Source organism: Apus apus, chromosome 3 (genome assembly GCF_020740795.1).
Source record: "Apus apus isolate bApuApu2 chromosome 3, bApuApu2.pri.cur, whole genome shotgun sequence".
Lineage (NCBI taxonomy): Eukaryota > Metazoa > Chordata > Aves > Apodiformes > Apodidae > Apus > Apus apus.
In genome coordinates, this window is record NC_067284.1 from 67,827,476 (window position 1) to 67,851,275 (window position 23,800).

The 23,800-nt window shown below is 36.8% G+C and overlaps 1 protein-coding gene across 2 annotated transcripts in view; it reads right to left on the reverse strand.

Annotated features, from left to right (window-relative positions):
- Nucleotides 1-23,800, reverse strand: part of PPP2R5A (protein phosphatase 2 regulatory subunit B'alpha) — a 46,086-nt gene that overhangs the window by 16,617 nt on the left and 5,669 nt on the right. The window contains exons 1-3 of one of the 2 annotated variants that reach the window (XM_051616333.1): nucleotides 11,403-11,507; nucleotides 10,841-11,037; nucleotides 5,560-5,661 (exon numbers count right to left, since the gene is read on the reverse strand). In XM_051616333.1, coding sequence (XP_051472293.1) covers nucleotides 5,560-5,661; nucleotides 10,841-11,037; nucleotides 11,403-11,409 — 306 coding nt within the window. In that variant the 5' untranslated portion in view covers nucleotides 11,410-11,507. Of the gene's footprint in view, nucleotides 1-5,559; nucleotides 5,662-10,840; nucleotides 11,038-11,402; nucleotides 11,508-23,800 lie in introns of those variants that run through there. The other variant, XM_051616332.1, reaches the window with a different exon arrangement.

Below are 23,800 nucleotides of genomic sequence, written 5' to 3' on the forward strand. Positions count from 1 at the left end.
GAAGTTCCAGTTGCTAACTCCAAAACTGAAAAAGTCATAGTAAAAAGCTCAGTTAATACACAGAAACTTAAGAGTTTGGCTTAACATTACATTTCTATACCCTCAACACTCAATTAAAAGAACAAGACCCTCTAAAGATTTATCTTTAACATCCTTTGCATTTAGCAGTATATTATTTCTATTGAGCTCAAGTCTCCATTTGCTATCATCCTGCAATGAGGTAGCAAAGAGGCATGAAAAAGCCAGAGCACAAGTCCCATATTTTGGGAAATATACTTCAGTAAAGTCCAACACACAGAATAATGTACTTCCATAACAACGGAAGATTTATAAAATACACATAAGGCATCTCTTAACTAAGAGAGAATTGAGCGGAAAGGCATCTTATGTTTACATGCATTCAGGGCTGCTTATGTTCTCAATGTCTATTTCTTAACTCCAGTTACAGAACTCATTAGTAATAATACTAAAATGCAATTTAGATACACAAGGACATCACTGACTGGACTTCTAAATAAAAAACACACAGAGCTGTGGTCATACTTACAGGCATGCATTTCAAGTGGTACTGCTAATACTATTTATTAAACTGAGAGTAAACACCCGAGTAATGAATAATTACAATTATGAAGTTCTCTTGAGAGAGGTGCTTGACAATAGGTATGTTTTATCTAAGAAGACTTGATATTACAGTTACTTACACATTTCCTCAAGGAGGGTATGCTGTATCTGCAAGGCAGAGGTTCAGAAACACAAGTTCCCCTTCACTCTTTATTCCCCTCTGACAGAGTGTACCAAGAGCTTTTCATCTCAGCAATTTAAATGTATACAAACGTCATGTAACTGTATTAAAACCCAAGCTTCTCTGCACAGCCTTAATTTGTCATCTTCTGCTTAACACACAGTTGCACAATAGACAACATAGGACAGAATTTTTAAAAGCTTGGTAATAGAATAGTATAATTTTAAATATTTCCATAGCCCACCCTCTGTTTTAGAAAGGGATCAACCCTGGCTGTTTAGTATCTTCATCAGTGACAGGCAGTGGGATTGAGTGCATCCCCAGCAAATTTGCTGATGACACCAAGCTGAGTGGTGTGGTTGACATGTCTGAGGAACAAGATGCCATCCACAGGGTCCTGGACAAGCTCAAGAAGGAGACCCATGTGAACCTCTTGAGGTTCAACAAGGTCAAGTCACCTGGGTCAGGGCAATCCCTGGTATCAATACAGGCTGGGGGATGAAGGGATTGAGAGCAGCCCTGAGGAGGACTTGGGGGTACTGGTGGATGAGAAGCTGGACTTGGGCTGGCGATGTGTACTTCTAACCCAGAAAGCCAACCGTATCCTGGGCTTCATCAAAAGAAGCATGGCCAGCAGGTCAAGGGAGGCAATTCTGCCCTTCTACTCTATGCTCATGAGACCCTACCTGGGGTACTGTGTCCACCTCAAGAGTCCTCAGCACAGGAAAGACAGACCTGTTGGAGCAAGTCCAGAGGAGGGCCATGAAGATGATCAGAGGGCTAGAGCACCTCTCCTATAAAGATAAGCTGAGAGAGTTGAGGTTGTTGAGCCTAGAGGAGAGAAGGCTCTGGGAAGACCCTATAGTAGCCTTTCAATACTTAAAGGGAGCTTATAAAAGAGATGGAGACACGCTTTTTTTTGCAGGGCCTGTTGCAATAGGACAAGGAACAGTGGTTTCAAACCAAACGAGGGGAGATTCAGATTAGAAACAAGGAAGAAATTGTTTACAATGAGAATGGTGAAACACTGGAGCAGGTTGCCCAGAGAGGCTGTAGATGCCCCATCCCTGGAAACGTTCAAAGTCAGGTTGGACGGAGCCTTGAGCAATCTGGTCTAGTTGAAGATGTTCCCGATCACTGCAGGGGGGTTGGACTAAGTGATCTTTAAAGGCCCCATCCAGCCCAAACCATTCTACGATCCTACTGATCTTTTTCAAACTAGAAACTAAATACATGTGTCAGTAGTTTGTACTGAATCAGAAAACGTGGCTGGAAGGAGGTTATTAGTACAGCTTCATAGAGATTAAAATTTTGTAATTAAATTTCATAAAGTATTTCTGTAATAAATTCCTACATTAAATATTTCCATCAGTGACCACAACAAAGAACAGTCATGTGTGATAACTGTGTAGATGATGCCAGAATATCAGAAGCTACCACCAGGGAAGGGGAGAAAAAAAATAAAAAAAAAATAGACAGGTTATCAATAACAAAGGACAAGTTGATCCTGGAAACAGATACAGGATAAAGCTCAAGGATTGCAAAGTCACAGTTAAAGATCCTAGAAAAAGCTCTGCTAAGCACTTGCAAGTGCTTAAGAGTGTTTAAGAGAAGAAAGGAAGAGATACTCGTTCTGAATACGGTTCGCCATAGTATGACTAAGATTCATCCGCACAATGAAGCCATGGAAGTGACAGATGAAATCCCAGGATATTCCAGAAAGATACTGACAGAGATGCGGTCCTACCCATGGTTTCCATCTGAGGAAATCTATTTGACCTGTAAGGATTCAGAGAAGGAGCCACTAGAGTCATCACGGGACAGAGTGAAGACTAAACTGGCATGTTTTTTCCCTCTGAAGGACAGGGGGAAGAAGAAAAATTATGGCCTCTTACTATAAATAGGTATAGGGGACTGTGATAAACAGCAAGCAGAACTAAGTTCAAGAATAATGCTGCAAAATCTTGGTAGAAGTTGTCCAAGATTAAGGTTAAGATACTGACCTGGGTCAAAACCAAGGTATATCTCATCTATAAAACAGGAAAGCCAATATTCATGCAAGATTCTCAAGATATGATGACAAATTAATCAGTTACATGTCTCATTTCTAATTTAGGGAGAATATGCATTAGTAACCATTTGACTGCTTCAGAGAAACACATTTAATTCTAGATCTGTAATTGATGCTATTGTTCTTTGAGAAATTTCACCAAAACAATGTTTGTTGCTCAGAAATCCAGTTTCTGAGCTGTATCACAGCAAAGTTTTGTGCACTAAAGGAGCATTCATGCAGTTCTGGTGCTTACTGATTTGTCTGGCTACCTGATAATTAGTACCACTGCTCCTAAATATGTACAACTGGTAAAAGGTCTCAAATAACTTTGGAAATCGTCGGGAGCCTTGGGAAATCCATGAAGCTTTATCACAGGCATTTCAGAAAGCAAGATGTAATGGCCATTTCTGAAGAGCTAGTTTCTCCCTTCTCCTGTATGCTTATGTTTGCAAACTTAAAAGCACAACAGCTATCAACTAGGGGAACGAGAACGGATTCTACCCATGACAGACACTGGCTGCTCTTGACTGAAGAAAAGATACAGGTATGCTCAACTTCAGGTTTAAATGAAGCATTACCATTGGAAATACTAGTTGACGGGAGAACTGTTGGATCTAACAATTTTGGCTCTAAAAATTGGTCTGCTTGGGTCAAAGAGCTAAAAAGAGTAACTCCTACTACTTCAGTGATTCTATCTTCCTCCTTGGAGACACCACTAAAATATTACTTCTTTAAGATAGCAATTCCACCAACTCTGCAACTCCCTAAGCTCCAAAAGACACAATGCCTTTAATGCTAACCTGTTCAACTTAGTTTGGCTGTTACAAACCATCTTGGGTATTGCTTTAAAGCAATGTCTTTCAAGTGGCACTCAATTTTACTGAAGGTCAAGAGTCTTTTGTTGTGACTACACACACTGGTAACTTAACAAGCTATTATCTATCATGCTATTTTACAGAAAAACGCCCAACAGATTCAACCAGGGAAAAGCAGAGATGCAGATTTTTTTAGTTCTCTCTCCCAGAAAACTGGCTACCTGACTGTTAGATCAGCATAGAATTCTGAATGTTTGTAATTGAGCAACCACAAATCACAGTAAGCAAAACATAAAAACACACATTCCCCTAAGCAGTTCTTTAGATTATATCAAAAGTTATAATGGGGTTTGATATGGACGGAAATGGGGAAAAATGGGTGAGCACATCTCTTCCTCCATATGCAAAATTTGATACTTCCAGCAGCTTTGTGCTCCCAGAGGGCAATTACTAATCAAGTTAAGTCTTCTACCATCCATTAGCACGTGAACTGTGAAAGAAAGGAGAGGAAAACACAAACTGTTCCCTTGTGCTGCAGTGAGCAGTGTTCCAAGGACAAGATGAACAACTGATGCAGGAGAGGGAAATCTACAATGATCAGTCAGCCTGGTGAAAACTCATTTAGGAAAAAGCAAAAGAACAAGCTGAAAATAAAATTTCAAATATCACGGGCTACAACCCTCTTTCAATTTATCTTAGACAAGCCTGAAGCACAAAAACTGGTCACAGAAATCACAAGTTGTTTTGCAGAGAAAGAACTGTAGTTTACTTATGACCTAAAATGAACCGAACAAACATTTACAAATTTTACTGCTCACACAGGGACATTTTGAAGTCAGAGGCCACTACTGACTACAAGAGACATTTGCATAGCCCTTAAAACCTAATAAATAAATAAATAAAAATCAAGCCTCTCATCTACTTCAGTTACAGCCAGTTTTCCTCTGAATTAGAATCAGCCATATATTATTGAGACAATAATTATCACAGCCTTTAGCCACCAGATTTTTTTTTTTTGCTATAACTTATTTCTTACATGGTTTAAGTCTCAAATACTATCCTGAACATGTAACAGCCAATATTATAAGTCTATTTTTTAAATAAAGAGCATTTGTTGATACATTAGAACTATAATATTAGAGGGACAGACTAGCATTTTAACTTCCTTGAGAGGGGAGAGTATGCAGATGTGTGGTAGCTATTAACCTACCCACTACTAAAAGTTGCTACACAACTTCTATTTAACAGATACTACATATTTAAACGTGACAATGAAGTACCTGAGATATGAGCTTGGATGATTACAAGTAAATTTATTTATTTTCAACTTTTACAGTTCATTTTAAAAAAACAAATTCAGCAGTACTACAACTCAATCATGTGATTGACACAGCAATGCTGTAAAAATCACGAGATTGGCATAGCAGTGCAACAATAGAATAACTAACCAACTGTTGCCAAACAACAACATCTACATTGTAAAGTTTTTGCACGGAGGGAGGGAAGAGGATGGGGAAAATGAGGAGTTATCTATTTCTTGCTGAAAAGAAAAATAAAAGCTATTGCTCCCTTTGTTACTGTCACAAGAAACTGAAGTGTTAACATCCACTTATATTTTCTTGAAATCACAAAATAAAGTTGCTCAAGTGCAGAAAACAAGCCTCTAACATAAAAAGCATAATTACCTAAAATATCCATAGATTTTAATAACATACATATACAATACTTGAACAGTGTAATCACTCTGTCAAAAAAAACAACAGTACTTAAGCAATTTGGAAGACTTACATTCTGCCATCTTTATGCACCATTTTTCTCCCCCAAGTACAGAAGAAATTCAGTTGCACCATGAAAGCAATTTTGAGGTTCTTACCAAAGGCACAAAATTACTTCAGTATCCATTCACATTTCCTGCCTTACGAGAGGGCTTGAAAATAAAGGAAACATACCTGTATGTGGGGCCATGAGGCTTCAAGAGTTGGTTCATCTTCTTCTGGATCAAAATCCGGGTTATCACTAGGTGGAAGTGTTCTAAAAATATTAGAACTAATCTGCAAGAGAAAAAAATTGTTTAACTGTATCACTTGTTATGCTTTTGCAGACCATAGTCAGCAAAGCATTGCTTTTATTCTAAAATTATATGAAACAAAACCAGCTTTAAAAAAAAAAGTCACTTTTATTCTTTATTTTTTCAAAACTGCCAAATCCAAACAGGCAAAAAATCTGAAACAGGCCAGTGAAAATAATAAGAAAGCAACTTTTGTCTCAGCTGTATTACAAGTTTGTAGCTAGACATGGTCATATTTAATTTTTTTCCCTGAAACTATGGAAGTTAAGAAAATTTCAGTTTACCTTTAAAAAGACCAATTTTTAACTATTTATAACCCAGAGCTGAGGTTTTATATAAGACATCAAATACAGCATGACTAACCAATTAGGACTTAAACAGTTCTCTTAACAGAGAAAGCAGATCTTAAGGCAGATAATCTCCCAAATACATCTGATTTAAGAATTCTTCACTTACTTCTAACTGAAGAATATCTTTAAATTAAGAACTGAATAACTGTTTCCGATTTTTCACCTTTCATAATGTCAAGATGTTTCAAGGTTTTGGGAAGTCGGAAATACATAACAATTGTAACTTTTTAATTTAACACAGAGTAACTTTGAAAAAACCTTTACAAAATAGCTACCAAGTTACTTTAAGTATGATATAGTCATACCAAATAAATTTCAAAAGGGTGATTTTTAAAAGGTTTCTTTAGGGATTGTTCTAGTACACAGAAGTCTGGATACAAGACAAATCTTTCAGATGTTAAAAGAAAAATAAATGTAGTTTCTCCTGCCAGATTTAACCCACTGGATTTTAAATCCCTTCAACACGAACAAAAGAGAACAAGTTAATTTCAATTCTACTTTTTCTAGGTTTAGCCCAACTTTTCCAATAATCTTTAAACTTATGAGTAGTTTCAATCAGATCTGTTTCAAATAGCTGCTAACCACCCAAGCCTACTAAATACCAAGAAAAATGTTTGACAGCTTGCACCAAAGGTTCCTACTGCATAGCTTCCATGGAGTCTCCAAGGTGTTTGAAGAATCTTGCAAAAGGACTTTAAAAGATCCTGAAGCCACCCAGCTGGCTCTGCATAGAAGTATCAGCTGCCTCATTAAACAAGACATAAAGCTATTGCATAAACTGACTTTTCCTTTCTCCTACATTTCATTCTATGACCTGTTACTGTCTCCTGTTGCTACACAGTGAAGCTGCAGACACTGCTTCTCTAGCACAGAAGTGATGTTCAGTATGGAAGGGCACTACTACTGCATAGCAGAAAAAAAAATCCCAAAACAGTACAGTTGCCCCTTAATGTTGTAAATACAAGGGAGCACAAGAGAAAATGGAAACCGTCACCTGAGACAGCATGAATTTTAATCAAGCTCTAAAACTGAGACTACAATCTTAGTTCTGTTACTTGATATTATCTACCCCCAACAGGTATTAAACAAAAACATCCAACATACAAATCAGTCCCCTACAGAAACTTCCCTACCTCTGCTTGCAAGTTTTCCAGAAATATCTCTTATATCTCTTGAAACTGCATCCTTTCATTTCTAGATGCATCTTGCTGACCTGAACCAGTCAGCCCTTTAGCACAGAACCTCAGATTGCAGAACGCAAAAGATGAGTCCAAAACAAAGGTATGAACTACTGAACATACTCCTATGACAGAAACAAATAGCAAGCCCCTTGTCCAGATATTTAGAAAATTTATTTTATAATTTTCAGAGTATTCAGTACTTCTCCTACCACTTCTGGTCTCCTGAGAACACTTGAAACTTAGAACAAACTGTGTACCCATTTTTATGTATTAGTCTGTATCCCTAAATAACTAGTTCCTTTACTTATGTTTTAAATACTTTTGTTCCCTGTCTCATTTGTTTTTTTCCAATATTTTGTTAATAGCATTGATTAAAAAACCCTCTATTTTTTCTATGAACAAATTCTTCTGTGTTCTCATATTATTTAAAACATCCCTCTTCCTTTATAAATGCAGTCTTATCCCAAAATTGTGATTAGAAAAATACAAATTGTAGAAGGCTTTTACAGCTACATAGGTTTCCAGAAAAACCCAGCATTAGTTTTCAAAATTAACTCTCAAAATTTTTGTGAGTGACATATGAAAGGTATTAAGATACAGCAATTATTTTATTAAAAAACATCAAAGAAGTCCCTTATTGTCTGTACATTTCCCAAGGAGCTAAGCACTTGGAGAGATACTAGATTCAGTTTCAATTTCTGAGTGTGCAGGTAAGGATACATGATGTTTTCTGAAATTCTGAATCTACAGCTTGTGCACGCTGGTAGGACAACCTAATTTACATTGGAATTTCATATGCTGGTAGGGAATGAGGGGAGGTTGACAGGCAAAAGGAGAAGGAGTAGTAATATGTACTGGAGGTACATTTCTGTTATGCTCCAAAATCTGATAAAGGATAGAGCTTTCTAACTTCCCAGGAAGTTCTAAAACTTCAAATATTCACAGTGCCAAACCTTAATTTGCTGTTAGCTTCAGAGTACTTTCAATCGAGAAGTTCAAGACAGAGGACACTAATTTTAGATGACCTAGAAAGGAGGTGCACAGACAATTATGCTAGCCCTTCAAAACTATTTTGTAGGCAAAACTCTTCCTCAGTTCCTAATTCAAAGGCTTTGGTAAAGGAATTGTAGGAAAATCACAGAATGGTTTGGGTTGGAAGGGACCTTAAAGTCCCTAGTTCCAATTCCCCTGCCATAGGCAGGGACACCTCCCACTAGACCAGGTTGTTCAAAGCCCCATTTAACCTGGCCTTGAACACTTCCACGGAGGGGGCATCCATAATGGAACACCAAAAAGCATTAATCCTTACATCTGCCTAAACAAATATTATGTCTATATTTATTTATTTTTAATCTTGTTCCATCCTTGGTGACTTGAAAAGACATTGGTATATTTCAGCTAAGTGCTTGCTGCTTCAGGATCCAAGCAGAGCAGGGACAACTCAAGAAACTATCATTGTGTGGTACTGGCCCAGCAGCTATTACGGTAGCAGAGACCATGTGAAGGAAAGGAATGCCAGGGGACCTCCTCACTTGCAGGCCTTGCCTATCCACTGGTCAGGAACAACTACTTTTTTTTTTCCTCTTGGTATCTCTGAGGGGTTGTTGACTTTGTCTCCAAGACTTGCACAACTTCAAGGAAAGCAGGCTCCTTTCTCTGCAAGCTGGAGGAAAGGGGTCCCAGGATCTAGGGAAAGACAATGGGCTTTGGAAAGAAATTAGCTCTGCTTCTGCCACTAACACCGCTCTGCTAAGTGAATTTTTGTAGTTTGTTAATCCTTTACTACCAATCATATGATAGCTGGGTTTCATTAAGGCCTGTTTCTACTTTTTTTGTCCCCAAAACACTATCCTTCAAACTCAGCAAAAACCTCAAATGCATTCTTCTTTAAACGTAGTAACATTGAGTAATCTTAAATTTAAAAACAAACAACAAAAAACCACAACTCTTCTAATAGAAATCTCATAGAAGTTTTGCTACAAAGAAAGGCCTGAAGCTTGACACGCTGTTTTTTGGAGGGAGAAACCCATCCAGAGTTCTTTCTGAAAGCTGGTACTTAGTCCTAATTCACAGCAGAGACCTTTTCTGCTGCCAGTTGCCAGGGAGACTAGGAATACTATTCAGGCTTGGAGAGTTCTTTTGTCTCAAGCTCTGAAAAAGCTCTCACTGAGCATTTTAAGGCCTCCTTAATTTTCTGTCATTTTAGGGGAGAAAAGGAGATAGAAATTTGTTAAGGAAGGAAAAACAAGCATCCACAGAGCCCAATCATTTGCACAACAACAACAACCTCAAAAGAACAGCTCAACAACACCTTATCTCCAAGAAAAGAAAACAACTCTAATATAAAAGAAGTTCTCCCTTCAACAAATATGCTGGGCTAGTTAGTATACTCTTTCTTCTAACAAGAGGCTATAGAGGGCAAGCAGAGTAAGAAAATACTGCAATGATTCAAGCTTGCTGCCACCAGCAGCGAAAATAAAAGCAGCCAAGGAAGAGGTGGGCATACCCTGTCCTTTATTATCTGGCGTAAAAAACATTTAGGACAGATACACAGGTCCTTTAAAACCATACAAAAAGCCACAGTGTCCTAGAACTCGTTTAAAACTTAATAAGCATCTGGTGAAACAGTATAATGGCAAAACTTCTATGCTTATTTATACTTAAGCTCTGATCTTCCATATCAGCAGCTCACAGAAAAAGAAAACAACCAAAACCCAAACAAAAACGTTTAGAAAAGCCAGCTTGAACTGTATAGAAAACTACAAAAGTCATAGGCTGTATGTTTGAACCGGTCTTCTACTTTTAAAGACAGCATTGTGCCCATGTAAACCAAACCAAAGTTTATAGAATCACTAGCTTAAATACACAGGCACTAAATACATTATTTTCAAATTTTTAGAAAAAGCAGTTTTAAAATATTTCAGATTACTGTCAAATGTCCTCCAGCTGCATTCCCTGTACATGGAGCATAGGCAACTCCAAATCATCACTGACATAGCATTTGAAAATGCATACAAAAAACCTGGGAAAGTAAGCAGATAATGACCACAAATATTTTCTTGCTTATTCAACAAGCCATTTGTAGAAATTGCACAGTACAAATAATCCAGTGGTTTGCAACTTAAGCAAACCACTTAGACTAATCTAGCCCAGCTCTCCAAGGCCAAAACAGCAACAGACATATATTTATAAAATAGGGTTGCTTTCTTACACTGATAAACCTTTCTGTTGACACTGGCACCCACAAGAATCTCTACCAGAAACCCCTAGCCTGTCACCCCATTGCCATTCTTAAATAACCAAAGACAAGCAGCACCAAAATATTTCCAAATTTTGAATGAGAACAACTTCAAAGCTTAACCAGACTGCAAGCATCTGCAATATACCAGTTATTTAATTTTAATTACCCTGAATGCATCATATTTAAGTTTAATAATTAAAACTTTCAAGTAGTTTGTTTATTTTTAACAAGCCTTCTAAACAATCTAGTAAGCCAAGTTATCATTAATTAATTATATTTTAAAAGCAGAATAACGAACAGCAATTCTGCGTTAGATGTCATCACAGCCATAAATGATTAATTTATGACATTTTATTAAAATTCAAAGTGTAACAAGAGCATTCTACTTACCATTTTCACTATGTCAGCATAAGCTGATTCAACAATCACTCCACGATTTGTTGAGACATATTCCACCAGTTCATTCAGTGTTGCTCTCTTAATTTCTTTGCTTTTCAGGTCTGAAACAGAGTCCATGAAGTCAAAGAGTACGCAACACTGTTGCAACTTCTGACAAAAAAGATCTTGCTGTTCATTGAAGGTGGCATCTACAAAAGAAAACAAACCGATACTTAAGGAAGTAGAAGCAAACTCAGGATTTCTAAATCTCTTTTGTTGGCTAGTATTTGCATAGCTATCAGGTTTTTACTATGGGCAACAGTATGCTCTATAGCATATACCAAATTAATAAGCAGTATTTTCAAAACTGAAAACATCTGTTGAAGTATGATAGAAAGAGAAACCCACTGTTCGCCACTTGTTTCATGGGAGAAATAATGGATAAACATGTGGCAGTAAATATATTTACAGAAAGCAAATTCCTGAATTAACTTTATTTGAAATACATAGACACTGATAAGTATCAACCCTCCCTCATCAAAAGTCATGTACAGAAGTAGGGCATTGTACCAACCTTTCATTCATCCGATTTGTCTCATTCTGTTCCCTAATCCTTTATTATGTAACCTGCTTAAAAGCTGCAAAATCTGCTTTGAAGGAACCTTGTCTTTCTATAGCAGTGCAAAATATTTCACATACTTTTGACATCATGTGATGAATGTTTCCCTTAAAAATCAACTTCAATATTTTAAAAGAATTAATCTTGAATTTTCATGCTTTAGTCTAATTTATTAGAATTTAGTCATGAAATGGTTTCCAGCTTTTTTGGTTCATTAAGACAACGTTTGGCTATGACTTGGCATTTTCATTTGAGTGAAGTTTCTCCGATAAGCAAAATTCCTCTGTTAGCATTTCACATTAGCTCTAAAAAGAGATGAATTATTAAGTACTGTACACTTAAAAACATTAATACATCCTTAAAATATTGTAACTGTTCAAAAGTTGCACAATCACAACAAAAGCAGCATGGTTTTAACTGAGAAATTGGTTTAGTGCATCTGGGGTTTTTTATTTGTTTGTTGGCAACAACACATCGCATCATTTATCAGTCAGTTGGGATTTCACTTGTTTTGGTGAAGAATTATTTCCAGTTTTATCTGTGAGTAAGGAATGCTCTCCCCCAGAAGAATCTGAGACCTCTCTGTAGACAGACTACTAATTCCTCAGAATCATTCATTCATAGCAGTATTGCAATTAGCACTATTTCATCGTAAGCAAATTATCAAGACAAGAAAAAAAGCAACTCCTCATAAAACAGTGTTGAAAAATCTTGTCTCACTTTAAAAACTGAATAAATAAAAAATGACGTTACACTTGACTGTTTTAGGATTATCCTAATTAAACACACTTAATTTTAAGTTCCTAAGTTTAACAACTCCCACACTCTGATAATGCCAGTTCCTCAAGTGTCTTATCTAAACACCTTCCATTTACTGGCTGGAACAACAACAGTCAGTGGTTTTAATATTCAGTAACTGTCTGGCAAAATTATTTAGTTTCCATAAGCAAAAAGTGATTGTTAAAATGGACTGAAATGCCTCCACTGTAATCACAACTGCTCTCTGTGCCCTGAAAGTTCAAATACCAGAAAATTGCATTGTATTATACTCCCTTTCCCTATCTGACAGTTATGATCCTATTAGCTGAGCATAACAACTTCAGTGAGCTTTTGAAAAAGCTAGCAATTACTACTCCCTCACAAAGAACAATTCATACTTTAGAATGTTAGTTCTGAGCTTTAAAAGATTTTTCTTTTGAATAAAAATCTTGCAAGATGCTCATTTCACTCAGATAACTACAAAGAGATGAATAGTTACACCCTGCAAGATAATGAACATCAGCTGTAAAAACATTTGTAAGTTACATAACATTTCTGCTCAGATCTTCTAATATTCTACAGCGGATTACATGAGTAAGTATTGTATCATAGCAACAAGGCAGTAACACTGACATGCTGAGGATAAAATCCAAAAAGCCTAAATTAAGGAATCAACAGAGGGGGGTAGGTTTTTTTTGCCACTAACCCCAAGCTGACAGCCAGACTCAAACAGGAATCAAACCTACTCCTATTTTTCCTCACTACAAACTTAATTTTACTCCAAGTTACAAAAGCCCTGCAAGCAAGGCACAGCTAATACAGTCTATTTATTTGATATTAAATAAAATGTAGTGTCATTAACCAAAATTTACCTAGAAGTTTCAAAGACCAGCAGAAAGCATCTGAATAGTCCTAAGGGAGGTTTAAACAGACTAAAGTCCTAAGGTTAAAAACAAGTAACAAGAACTCAGACAAAATAATCAAATTACTTAGTACCTTCCCTAGAATATTAAAGAAATCCCTGCATTAGCCACTTTTATTTAGACATTAGAGTAACACAGATCACCTTCCTCCTGCCATGCATCATCAGTCCATTTCATTGGCAATGTGACCTGTCTCAACTAAAAATGTTTTCTACAATTGAAAAACCTGCCCACTAATCTGTTTTGTTACTCTTATTATTTGAAGTAAACCCAAGGAAGTATCTTCTCCACATACATCCACTTTGCATACTTAAGTGGAATCACAAAATAAAGACATCTGGGAGAGATGAAAAATATGTGTAACCATGGCAATAAATAAGTAACAAGAAAGCCAGTTGTGTTGTATCAGCACTACCTGTCTTTGTGTGCTCAATCCTTGTCTGACATCCAGCACATTTACCCTGGGAATGTGATGAGAGGTACCATGGGAACTATCAAATGATTTGAGAAAATCTGTTTGTCAGATAGTGCTCTTAACTTTGAGCCTTGTCTTTAGCTGTCTTTATCCCAAGTACAATGGAAGATAGACAACTCTGTATCATAATAAAATCATACTGCAGTAGGTAAAAAGACCTTTAAGATCATCAAACTCAACTGTTAAGCTAGCATGCTGCAAATTCTACCACTATACCATGTCCCTAAGCACCACATCTACATGTCTTTTAAATACCTCCAGTGATGGTGACTCCACCACTTCTCTGGAACTACGAATAAAATACACTTTGCTACCGTAACTGCATCAACATATTTAGCCTTGGTAGTTTAATAACACATGACAAGACTTTTAAACCAGTTTCAATTTAACATCTGTCAAGATTTGCACCGTATAGCTGAAGTTCCAGATAATTCTTTTATTCAAATACACTAAATACCATAAAGACTATAGAAGGTAGATTCAAAGTAGACAGTGGATGCTTCAATAAAATAACCCTGTTGATAGGCTGTATTTTGAAGCTGGGGGGGAAATAATAAAATTAAAAAAGAAACAGCCTGAATTCTATTACCAGCCTGTCCCTGTTGTTGAAAATGACATTTGGGGGGGAGGGGGGAGAAATGAGGAGGCAAGGAGACAAAACAAGAGGAAGCCTAAAGCAGGAAAAAAAAAAAAGGACAGGGGCATTTAATCCTATTTGGAAGAGTGTCAAGACACATACATTAAACTAAATACCAGAAAACAGCATCTACACCATCTGATCGAGGTCATCAAAATGCAATTGCCTCAACTTTATTTTCTAGAGGCTGCTCAACAGACGTGTTATTTAGGAAATTTGTTAAATCCACTGTTAACACTCACCATAAAAGTTATTGTAGATTATGACTCATCATGACTCTTTCTAAGGATATTAATTGCCTACGGTCATTTCCATGATAGATGGTAAAATGTTTGTAACCGATGAAAATAGTTCAATTGATCCATGCACTTCATAATACTGAAATATTCAACAAACTTTCCCTACTATTCTTAAAAGAAATTAATTACAGACAGTAGCCACATCATAAAAGGATAAAAAGTTACAAACAAGCAGACTTTGAAGTTCCTCTTGAACAGAAGTTATTAAACCTGCATGATTATATAAATTTGCCTCTTAAGTGAATGTTTTCAAAGTTACAACATCATCAACCCAAGTCCAAGCATGGATTATTGAGTAAATATAATTTTTTTCAGGGAGAACCCAAACAAAATATAGATAGGGAAAGAATTCATAATCACAGGGCTACCTCACTACTCTATAACTGGAGAGACAAACACCACTGTATCACTAGGCAGGGGACTACAATGACATCTTCCAACAGTAAATTTATCTTCTTTGTTTACAGTCTTTTCCTGGAAGGAAAATAGATACTTCTCCTTTCCTAACAAAAATATTTACTCTCTGTACAAAGCCAGGGAACCTAACGTAATCCTTGTTTTAGTAGTAGGAACCAGAAACTAAGTCCATAAAAACTCCTCTCTCTGCTATACAAATTGTAAGTTAATAAAAAAACCACAGTCAATACAATATAAATGCTCTTAAACACTTGCAAAAAGTTTCCAACTTTTTTTTAACATATCTGTAATTAAATATTTCTACTTTATCCTGAAAATGCCAAAGAAACAACTATAAAGTTTTCCTCTGGCAGCCTCTTAAAGCAGCTCACACACAGCCCTTTTGAACACTTAAGAGAACAATTATATGATGGAATAAACTACTGCATCCCTCCTTACAGTAAATGGAACCTGGTGGTCAATACTACACTTGTATATAATTCCCTGACAAACTGAAATACTGGCAAGGGTTGTGCCATAGTTACGTCATATTCCACAGTGTGATGTTTAGCATTTAGTCTCTGTTGTCCATTTACAATTACTGTGCTATATGCAGCTGTACTCAATGGTGGGTGGATTTGCTAGAACAGAACGAAGCCTTAACACTGACATGAAGGCAGGAACACATGTACCATGAGACATCAAGTGTTTGGTTTTGTTTGCTCGTTATTTGTTTCTTCACATCAGTAAATTGTCAACACTGGTGTACAACCTGTTCTTTTCAGAGATACCATTAAGTCTGGAAATTGGTCAGTCTGGTAAACGCTGCCCTCGCCTACAAAAATCAAGTATAGGGAGTCCTGTTTAACCTAAACTTAAGATTTCTTTTTATCCTGTGGAGTTCTTGTGTGCATTATTGTTGCCATCTCTCACAGCACCTGGGTGTCAGTGTTTATGTTACCGGCATGGAAAAGCATTGTTAAGAAATGGAGTTCTGATGCAACTGCTGTTACAACAGGGGACAGACAGAACATGTTTCCTGGTTCTCAGAAGTCTATGCCTGCAGCTTGACAGGCAGCAAAACAGCTGGCTGGCAAGGAGAAGAAGAGAGGTCTCTCTTCCTGCTACGCCCTTGCCATTTATTCCTCCCTTCCTTTCCTCTGCTCCTAGTCACATCCATCCCTCAACACCAGCTCTGGAACTCATCAGACTTCCCTGCGAGCTGCTTTAACTCAATAATACAGCCATATTAGCGAGGTTAAACAGCTTCTGGGGGGGCCTGATGTGCATCAGCTCTGGCACAAGATTAGCAACGGGAGGAGAAACTCCTCTTGCAGCTGCAGTGAGCTGTTCTGTTAGTTCACTGTCTCATGCGGAAACATATCATCCAACTCTAGAGGTGTAAGATAGCTGAAAAATGCTACCTACACCTTAAGTTTGCCCCTTTGAGTAATACATTTTGGTTCTTTAGTAGCTTGGTTTTAGGTGTTTGTTTTCAGGTGTTTTTTTAAAATGACTTTAAGCTCCTTTTTAAAGAAAAAGGCAGCTCCTGTAAAAAATCCCACAGCATACTCGGCTATACTGGTAGTCTGTAACATTCTCCAGGAACTCCGTAACACCCCTAATAGAAGTTCCCACAATTGCAGCTTTTGGTAGCTCAACTGGAACTGGTGAGGATACTCAGATGAGGGCTCAATGCAGCACCTTAGGTATCCAAGGAACCCTGCCATCAGTATTTTCAGGCTTTCCACATAGAAAAACTTTGCCACCCTAAGAAGCAAGTACTCTTTCTCAATGGACTAGGGTTGTAGGTTTCCCCTCCATGCCCTCAAATTACTTATTACCCTGAAGTCTAAGGATGTTGCTGGATCTCTGGAAAGGGCTCAGTAAGTACTGTGTGTTTTCAGTAAACAGAGCTCTGAATTCCCAGGTCAGATAAGGGAGTTAGATAGAACAACATTTGTATCTTAAAATTAACCAGCTCCCTGCACAGTAGTAGGTTTGCTCACGAGAGGAGGAGATTTGGAAGACAAAGTACTCTCAAACATAAGGAAATTTATACTACACACAGGAGATAACCAAAAGAAAGACTTGGCACAGAATTAAAGGCACAGAAGGCCCATTGGTCAATCCCATCTAGGATACATGTGCTCATACTAACACTTAACCTCTTAATTTCAGAAATCTAAAGGACTGCAAAGGAGCAATCAAGATAACGAGCTGAGCTTCTGCTGTATTTCCACATATAGGTAAAACTATCCTGCAGACGGTCATGAGGCAGGACTTGCACTAAGAGATCCACAGGAACAATACTTCAAAAATACACTGTGACACCCTACTTGTTCAATTATCCCTATAGCACATGCTTTATCCAAGCTATTATACACCTTTCTCCAAGTGGTTGTGCAAAGTCAAATTAGAACTGCCAAAAAACAATCAACCCACTAAAAATCATGCCACCATCCTAATAAATCTCCACTTGCTTTTGAAATAGCTAAGCAATCATGAGTTTGGCTCATTAGAACATTCTGGATTTTAATATTAATTCTGTGATACAAGCTAGGGAAGAATGGAAGGAAAAAGAAGAAAAAAAAAAAGAAATCACACATTAATATCCTTGTCTAATTTTACTTCTAGTCAACAATTACTTGTATTCACATACAGCATTGCAATTTATGAAGTTGGTCACAAAGTTTCAGCTATCATTTCAAAGTACTGTAAAAGTACTCCTGGAAAGCTATCTTCCATCCAATAACAGATATTGTTTGTTCAGATTGTCTCATCTGCCACCCACCATGGCCAGCAGTTGACCTTAACAAATCAGTCTAGAAAATCCGAAAAGCCTATGCTGATCTAACAACATCTGTCACAAACTCTGTGACATGACTCCTTGAAGTAACAGTAAACTGCAAGTGTTTTACCTAGATTGTTTCCACCTTCTTCCAAGCCTTCTCATCATCTCACATAGTTAAGAGTTTTCAGCTACTACCATGTTAAATCCCTTGATTTTAATGAATATTTGAGTCAACCAAAACTCTTCAGACAGTAAGAAAGTACCCTGCTGAATGCTTTCATATTAATAGCCCTATATACTGTCTAATTACAGAAGACAACATGCAGTCAGATGCAAAAAGGAATAGAAATTATTCTCTTGATCTCAAAAAATGAAATAGCAAGACTCTGGTAACCAGATACGCCACAATTTACCTAACTTTTACCACACTTTCTCAAAAAGAAGGATTAAAACACCTTTGATTCCCTAAACAAGCCAACAAACAACCCACCAACCATACCGACCACTGAACACGAACATAAAACACCCTGAAGTCATCCTTAACAAGATGCACAACTTGAACAACACAAAGGTTTCCACAAGAGCACATCACCAGTTCAGAACTTAAGTGAATTTCAGCTACATGAAACAATAAAAAGTCTAGAAAAAAAACTGCCTGATGACCTGACACAGTTGAATCAATGCTGCTTTTCAAAGTACTGAGAAGCTGAATTATTTGCGTGTGGTTAACTGTATGCAAGTTTTGTTCAGAGTGATACTATATTTATCATAAAAGGCAAAGAAGTTTCACTTCTTATACAGCTGAAGTGTCTGTTTTACAGTATGCTACTCCTCTAGTATTTGAAACAAGCTTTCCTCCACCAGTAAGCCAACTATTATGTTCCGAGTGCATTCATTTGTTTTTGGCATCCACTGCTACTGTATTTTCTGTCTTCATTTAAAAACCATCAAGCAGTTTTAACGACTGATCATATGCCAGGATGGGCCTATGTTGACTATGACCAGAGGCTCTAAGAGCTTAGCATTCTCTTCTGCATTCAAGACATTAGCCCATATAATGGTTTCATTGGCTTGATGAAGGTGTAATAGTTCGTGATTAAGTTACAGTGATCCTAAAACAATTTAAAATAGGAACCTTGCCACTTTAAGGAATATAGCACTAAATGTAAGGGTGATAGAACCTATCACAGAATTATTATGCTCAGCCAGGTCAATAAACGAGGAAAGAGAGAGTAATGGATTTCTGGAATTGAAAACTGTTTCTCAAAAGATGTGAATACAGAATAGATAGCAACCTTTAACTTAAAATTACAAAAGTCAATATAAAGGCCTGAGAATTAAAACTGCTTTCCCTTAACAGAAACTACAACTGCTAAATAGCTTTTGTTATATTGAAATGCAGCAAAAGCTTTTGTTATGGTAAAACATACATGTTTTCAAGAAGTCCACCTACCAAGAGTGAAAAAATAAAGGTCAAGGGAAAGTCCTGGGTATGCACAAAGGTCTTGTCTTTAAAATCTAACTCATGCTATATTGTACTAGCTGAAGGCACCCACAGAGAGGCTGGCAGGCAACAACTTGTTACTCCTGGTAACTTACTCATGTGCCAAGAAAATTAACCACCAGGAAGATGCAAGAGACTCCACCAAAAGGGAAAAGAGACTACAGATCAAGTTTCTGATACTGTGGAATCAAAAAGATTAGCAGGGACAGTCAGTATGATGCTCCTCATTCCTGATACAGGAACTGTTAATCATACTGTTCCCCAAACACAAGTATTTGCTCTTAAAGTTGAAGTGTGTTCAATAACATTTTGGATTTTCACGTGTAATTTTGAATATGCAAAACAACTCTTCAGGTTGTGAGAAGGTAGACTCAATAAACTGTTTCACATCTACCCTGCTAAGAACTAAGAGAATAATTTGCACAGCTTTGCTCCCTATTTTACCCCCTTCCTACCCTCCCCAACAGCTGTAGTACTCTGTACCTACATGACCAAGGAATAAAGACAGCTGAAAAGCAGGTGACAAAGCTGTGTGCCACACAGACTCAGTAAAACCTTAACCTTAATACCCGTTACACAGTGCTGTGTTAACAACATTCTCTATTCATAGGAGCAAATAATTTGCTTGACCAGGAGACCAAAACAATTTTATTTGCATCTTTTAAGCTGGAGAAGTCTGAAACTATATTTACCATTTGAATAAATTCCCTTTTTATTAAGTCAACTGCAAGACTCCTATCTGAGTGAAATGATGGTATTTTATTGTTAGTGAGCATGGATAATGAAGCATGCCATAAGTTGATCTGGTGTGGGATAGCCTTTCTAAAAATCTATTATTTCCTAACCTTATCCAAGAATAAAATTAATTTTGAATAAGATTGAATTGAATAAGATGTTGAAGTTGCTCCACTTTGGCATCACACTGGAAAATGCAAGTCAACATTACAAATCAAGTTTGTATTTTCCCAGCAACTGAAACAACACTCATGTTATTTTCACATGGCAAAATTAGCACTGAGTGCAATATAAAAATATCTTGTATTTGCAACAAAGGGGCAGCTGTTAAACATTACTTCATCAAGTACAGAAACTTGCTGGTTTAAATGTGTGAAAAGGAAACTTGCAATCTAGCTTTTCAAAAGCCAAGGAAAACCCACCTCTTCCCTTGAATCCCTGTGTAAATCCAGGTGAAAGTTATAGGTATCGGATTAATTCCTTGACTAAATATATACTTTACAAATTGGCCAAACCCGTTTTTCTTAATTTTCAAAGTTTTCTCAGACAAATGAGATAACAAGATAAGTTATAATGGTAAGAATTACAGTAAGCAGAACTAAGATCCAATCACACTGGAAACACAGGTGAAATCCTGGTTCTGCTGCATTCAATGACTCCTACTGACCTCAATGGGAATAGATTATCCAGAGCATTTGCAGGATCTCTTTACCCACTTCAACTTTAAGCATTAAGCCTCATAATTAAAGGGTTGAGCTACTTCTTTCATCAATTCCAAACAGTTATGTTCCTTCTATCAAAAACTGTAAATGTCAAGCCTTCAGTAATAAGGAATCCTAGACTTAAGTATATTCCCATTTGGTAAAAATCTCTTGGCTATTCTTAAATTCAATTTACACCATTTTGATGTACTGAGTTTATTTTGCTACTACTTCCTATGGGACCCAGTCTATACCTCTCTAGGGGGTTCTGACATTTGCATCTTTATTTTTGATCTCAAAATAATGACTGTTTTTCTACAGAACCCAACAATGCTGAAATGCACAAATTTCTTTAACATACATCATTTAAAATCTAAAGTTCACTTCTTACCTTTTTTTTTTTTTTTTTTTTTTACACCCCCCCCTCCCCCCCCACCTTACCACAGAATTTTACTTCGGAAGAAATTAAGAAAAGCTATGCTTTTATTTTTCTAACTGACCAATCATCTACAGAAACAAAGTATCTTCTAGAATTTCACTTCTTTATGTAGCAGTGCACCCTGCTAGTTCTCAAATGCAACACTAGCAGAAAGAAAGTCGTTTCCTCCTTCATATTCAGACAAATTGCTATGATTTTTTATTCCTGCTCTTGTTCAGGTCAGCCTTCCTTGTATGTGATATACTGTCCTTCTCTATCACTCCACCTCCTCTTCAAGCTCTGAGAAAACCTACAGTGCTTTTTTCACCAGTTATCTGGAGCTTGTCAACTCTTCAAGTGTGTGATGGTCTGAGATATAAACTTTAAACTGGTAATGGGAAAAAGTAAACTTATATAACATGTTAAGTTTTCCTGTTATGGTAGGAAGTAGATGTAATGCCTTTAATTGCCAAGGGTTTAAAAATTACATACTCAAATCAGAACACCTTCCTTTTGCAGCACACACAAATGTAATTTTGTTTTTACTTACACCTTGACTCCCAGCTTCACAGCAAAATTCTTTTTCTCTTCTGAACCCTATCATATCAATGAAGCTAACAAAAATTACTAATATTTCACCAAAGCTTTGCTTGATAAGTGAGAATGGTATAGAGAGGAAACTTGCAGCAAGAATGAGACAGAAAACTTTTCCAGGCGGTAGCACAATTTAAAAATAAAAAACTGCTTCATGCTCTAATCACGGCCACTGCAGTTATGTTCTCCTCATTTTAAAAATATCAAGTAAAGGCCCTCATTTGATGAACCAATTAATCTGCAATCAATTTCTGATGCACAGAACAAAAACCCTTAAGCCATGAAGGAAGATCATGGCAAGTTAAAAAACCTGGTTGCAATGAAAAACCAAGAAGAAATAAGAGTATGGTAAGAAATATTTCCAGAAAGTTTCTCAGCCACCAAGAGAGTTGGGATTCTAAATACTGAGCTTACTGCAGCTACTGGAGACGAGCTAGCTTCTGCCCTCCTTCCCACTTCAGCTTCTCTCATCAGCCCACCAGTTCCATACTGTGCCCTCCCCTGCAACATTTCTGGATTCTTGCTTGTAGAACAGAACATTACAAGTTTTCCATACACTTAGTTGCCATGCCTAGCACTGCTACAGACAAGAAAACCAAAGAAGAGCCATGCCTAATAGCCTCACAGAGCAGATGAGAGTAATACAGCAGATACTGAAGCATGCATACGGAGTAGCACAGTAGATACTGAATCATCAGTCTTGCTACTGAACAGGTCTTTGAATTCATACCAAATTAGATAAATTTTAATTCATAACTACGTGTTAAGCTCCAAAGCACAGCAAAAAAAAAAAAAAAAAGTAAAATTAACTGTCTTGACGTTTAAATACTAACAATATAAAATTTATTTTTACTATAGTCTTAGAAACAGTTTCAGCTGTTATTGATGAAATAAGAAAATTAGCCTGAGGAACAGTTGCAAATAAAACTGTCCATACTTGGCATGGAAAACTTCAATCCAAACAGTTCAGCAATGCTGTAAGCAGCTGAGAATAAGGTCTTATGAAGGAAAATTGTAGGCAACATTAACTACAAGGAGCTCTGCCTTTAAGTCAAAAGTATATTAGGAAATAGGCATCTTGTAGACAACACAATTCATTAGCCATGAACTTAAGCAAAATTTAACAGAAACTAGTTCAGTGACTCTCCAATATAAATAAATTATTCAGATATTAAAAAGAAGCTGTGAAAGTCAGTCCAGCTTCTACTAGAACTTTTGCCAATGGAGTCTTACACAACAGGCATTACTTACTACCTATCAATCCAGTTAGGCTGTGGTTCCAACCTTCAAAATCCATACACTGTTATCAGACTACAAATATAATTTTAGCCTGCTAGAGTAAAACAGAAGTTAGGACTGCAATGGCATAGAAGGTTGATTTTTATACCCTTCCCAAGGAAAGTGTCTTTTTTCATAAGAACTCAACACATATCCTTTCTATACTTAGAATATTAAACTATCCAGAACTGTTGGTATGACAAAAGTACTGAATTCTATTAAGACAGATAGATATTAAAAAATAAATATCCCCAGATTGAAGCAATCTTCTTTTGATCAGATAGCCTGAAACAGTAAGTAATTCCATTGGTATTTCCCACAGCAACTAACATTAAATTCAGCACCTGCAAAACTAATATCTGACTAAACTAGAAAGCAACGAATATGGAAAAAGAAATCTGATATACTAAGCTGGCACACAGAAGATGTGAAAGATTTAAATAGAAAAGTTCATGTGAAGACTGTCAATAGGCTCTATATTTAGGAGTTGCTCTTGATGGAAGTACATTTTAAGACCAAAAATTCAAGTCTAGGGATAAAAAAGGTCAATTTTTAAGAATTAAAGACTAAATGTTCCACTCCATAAACTAGGAACAGCTCCTTAATATAGAAAAAAACTAAACAGCCCCCCATTTTTCCTGGAACTACATTAAAATATTTTTTTAAAAATGTTAAAGCTTCTTCACCTATAATAGGTTATCTATTTTTCAACATTGTAACTTCACTAAACAGAATTTTTCACTACTTTTTGGTGTGTCCTGAGATTACACATAAGAGCTAAACCTAAATTCCTCATAGAACATCCTCATTCTTCACCCAAAATAAAGATTACCTCTCTTA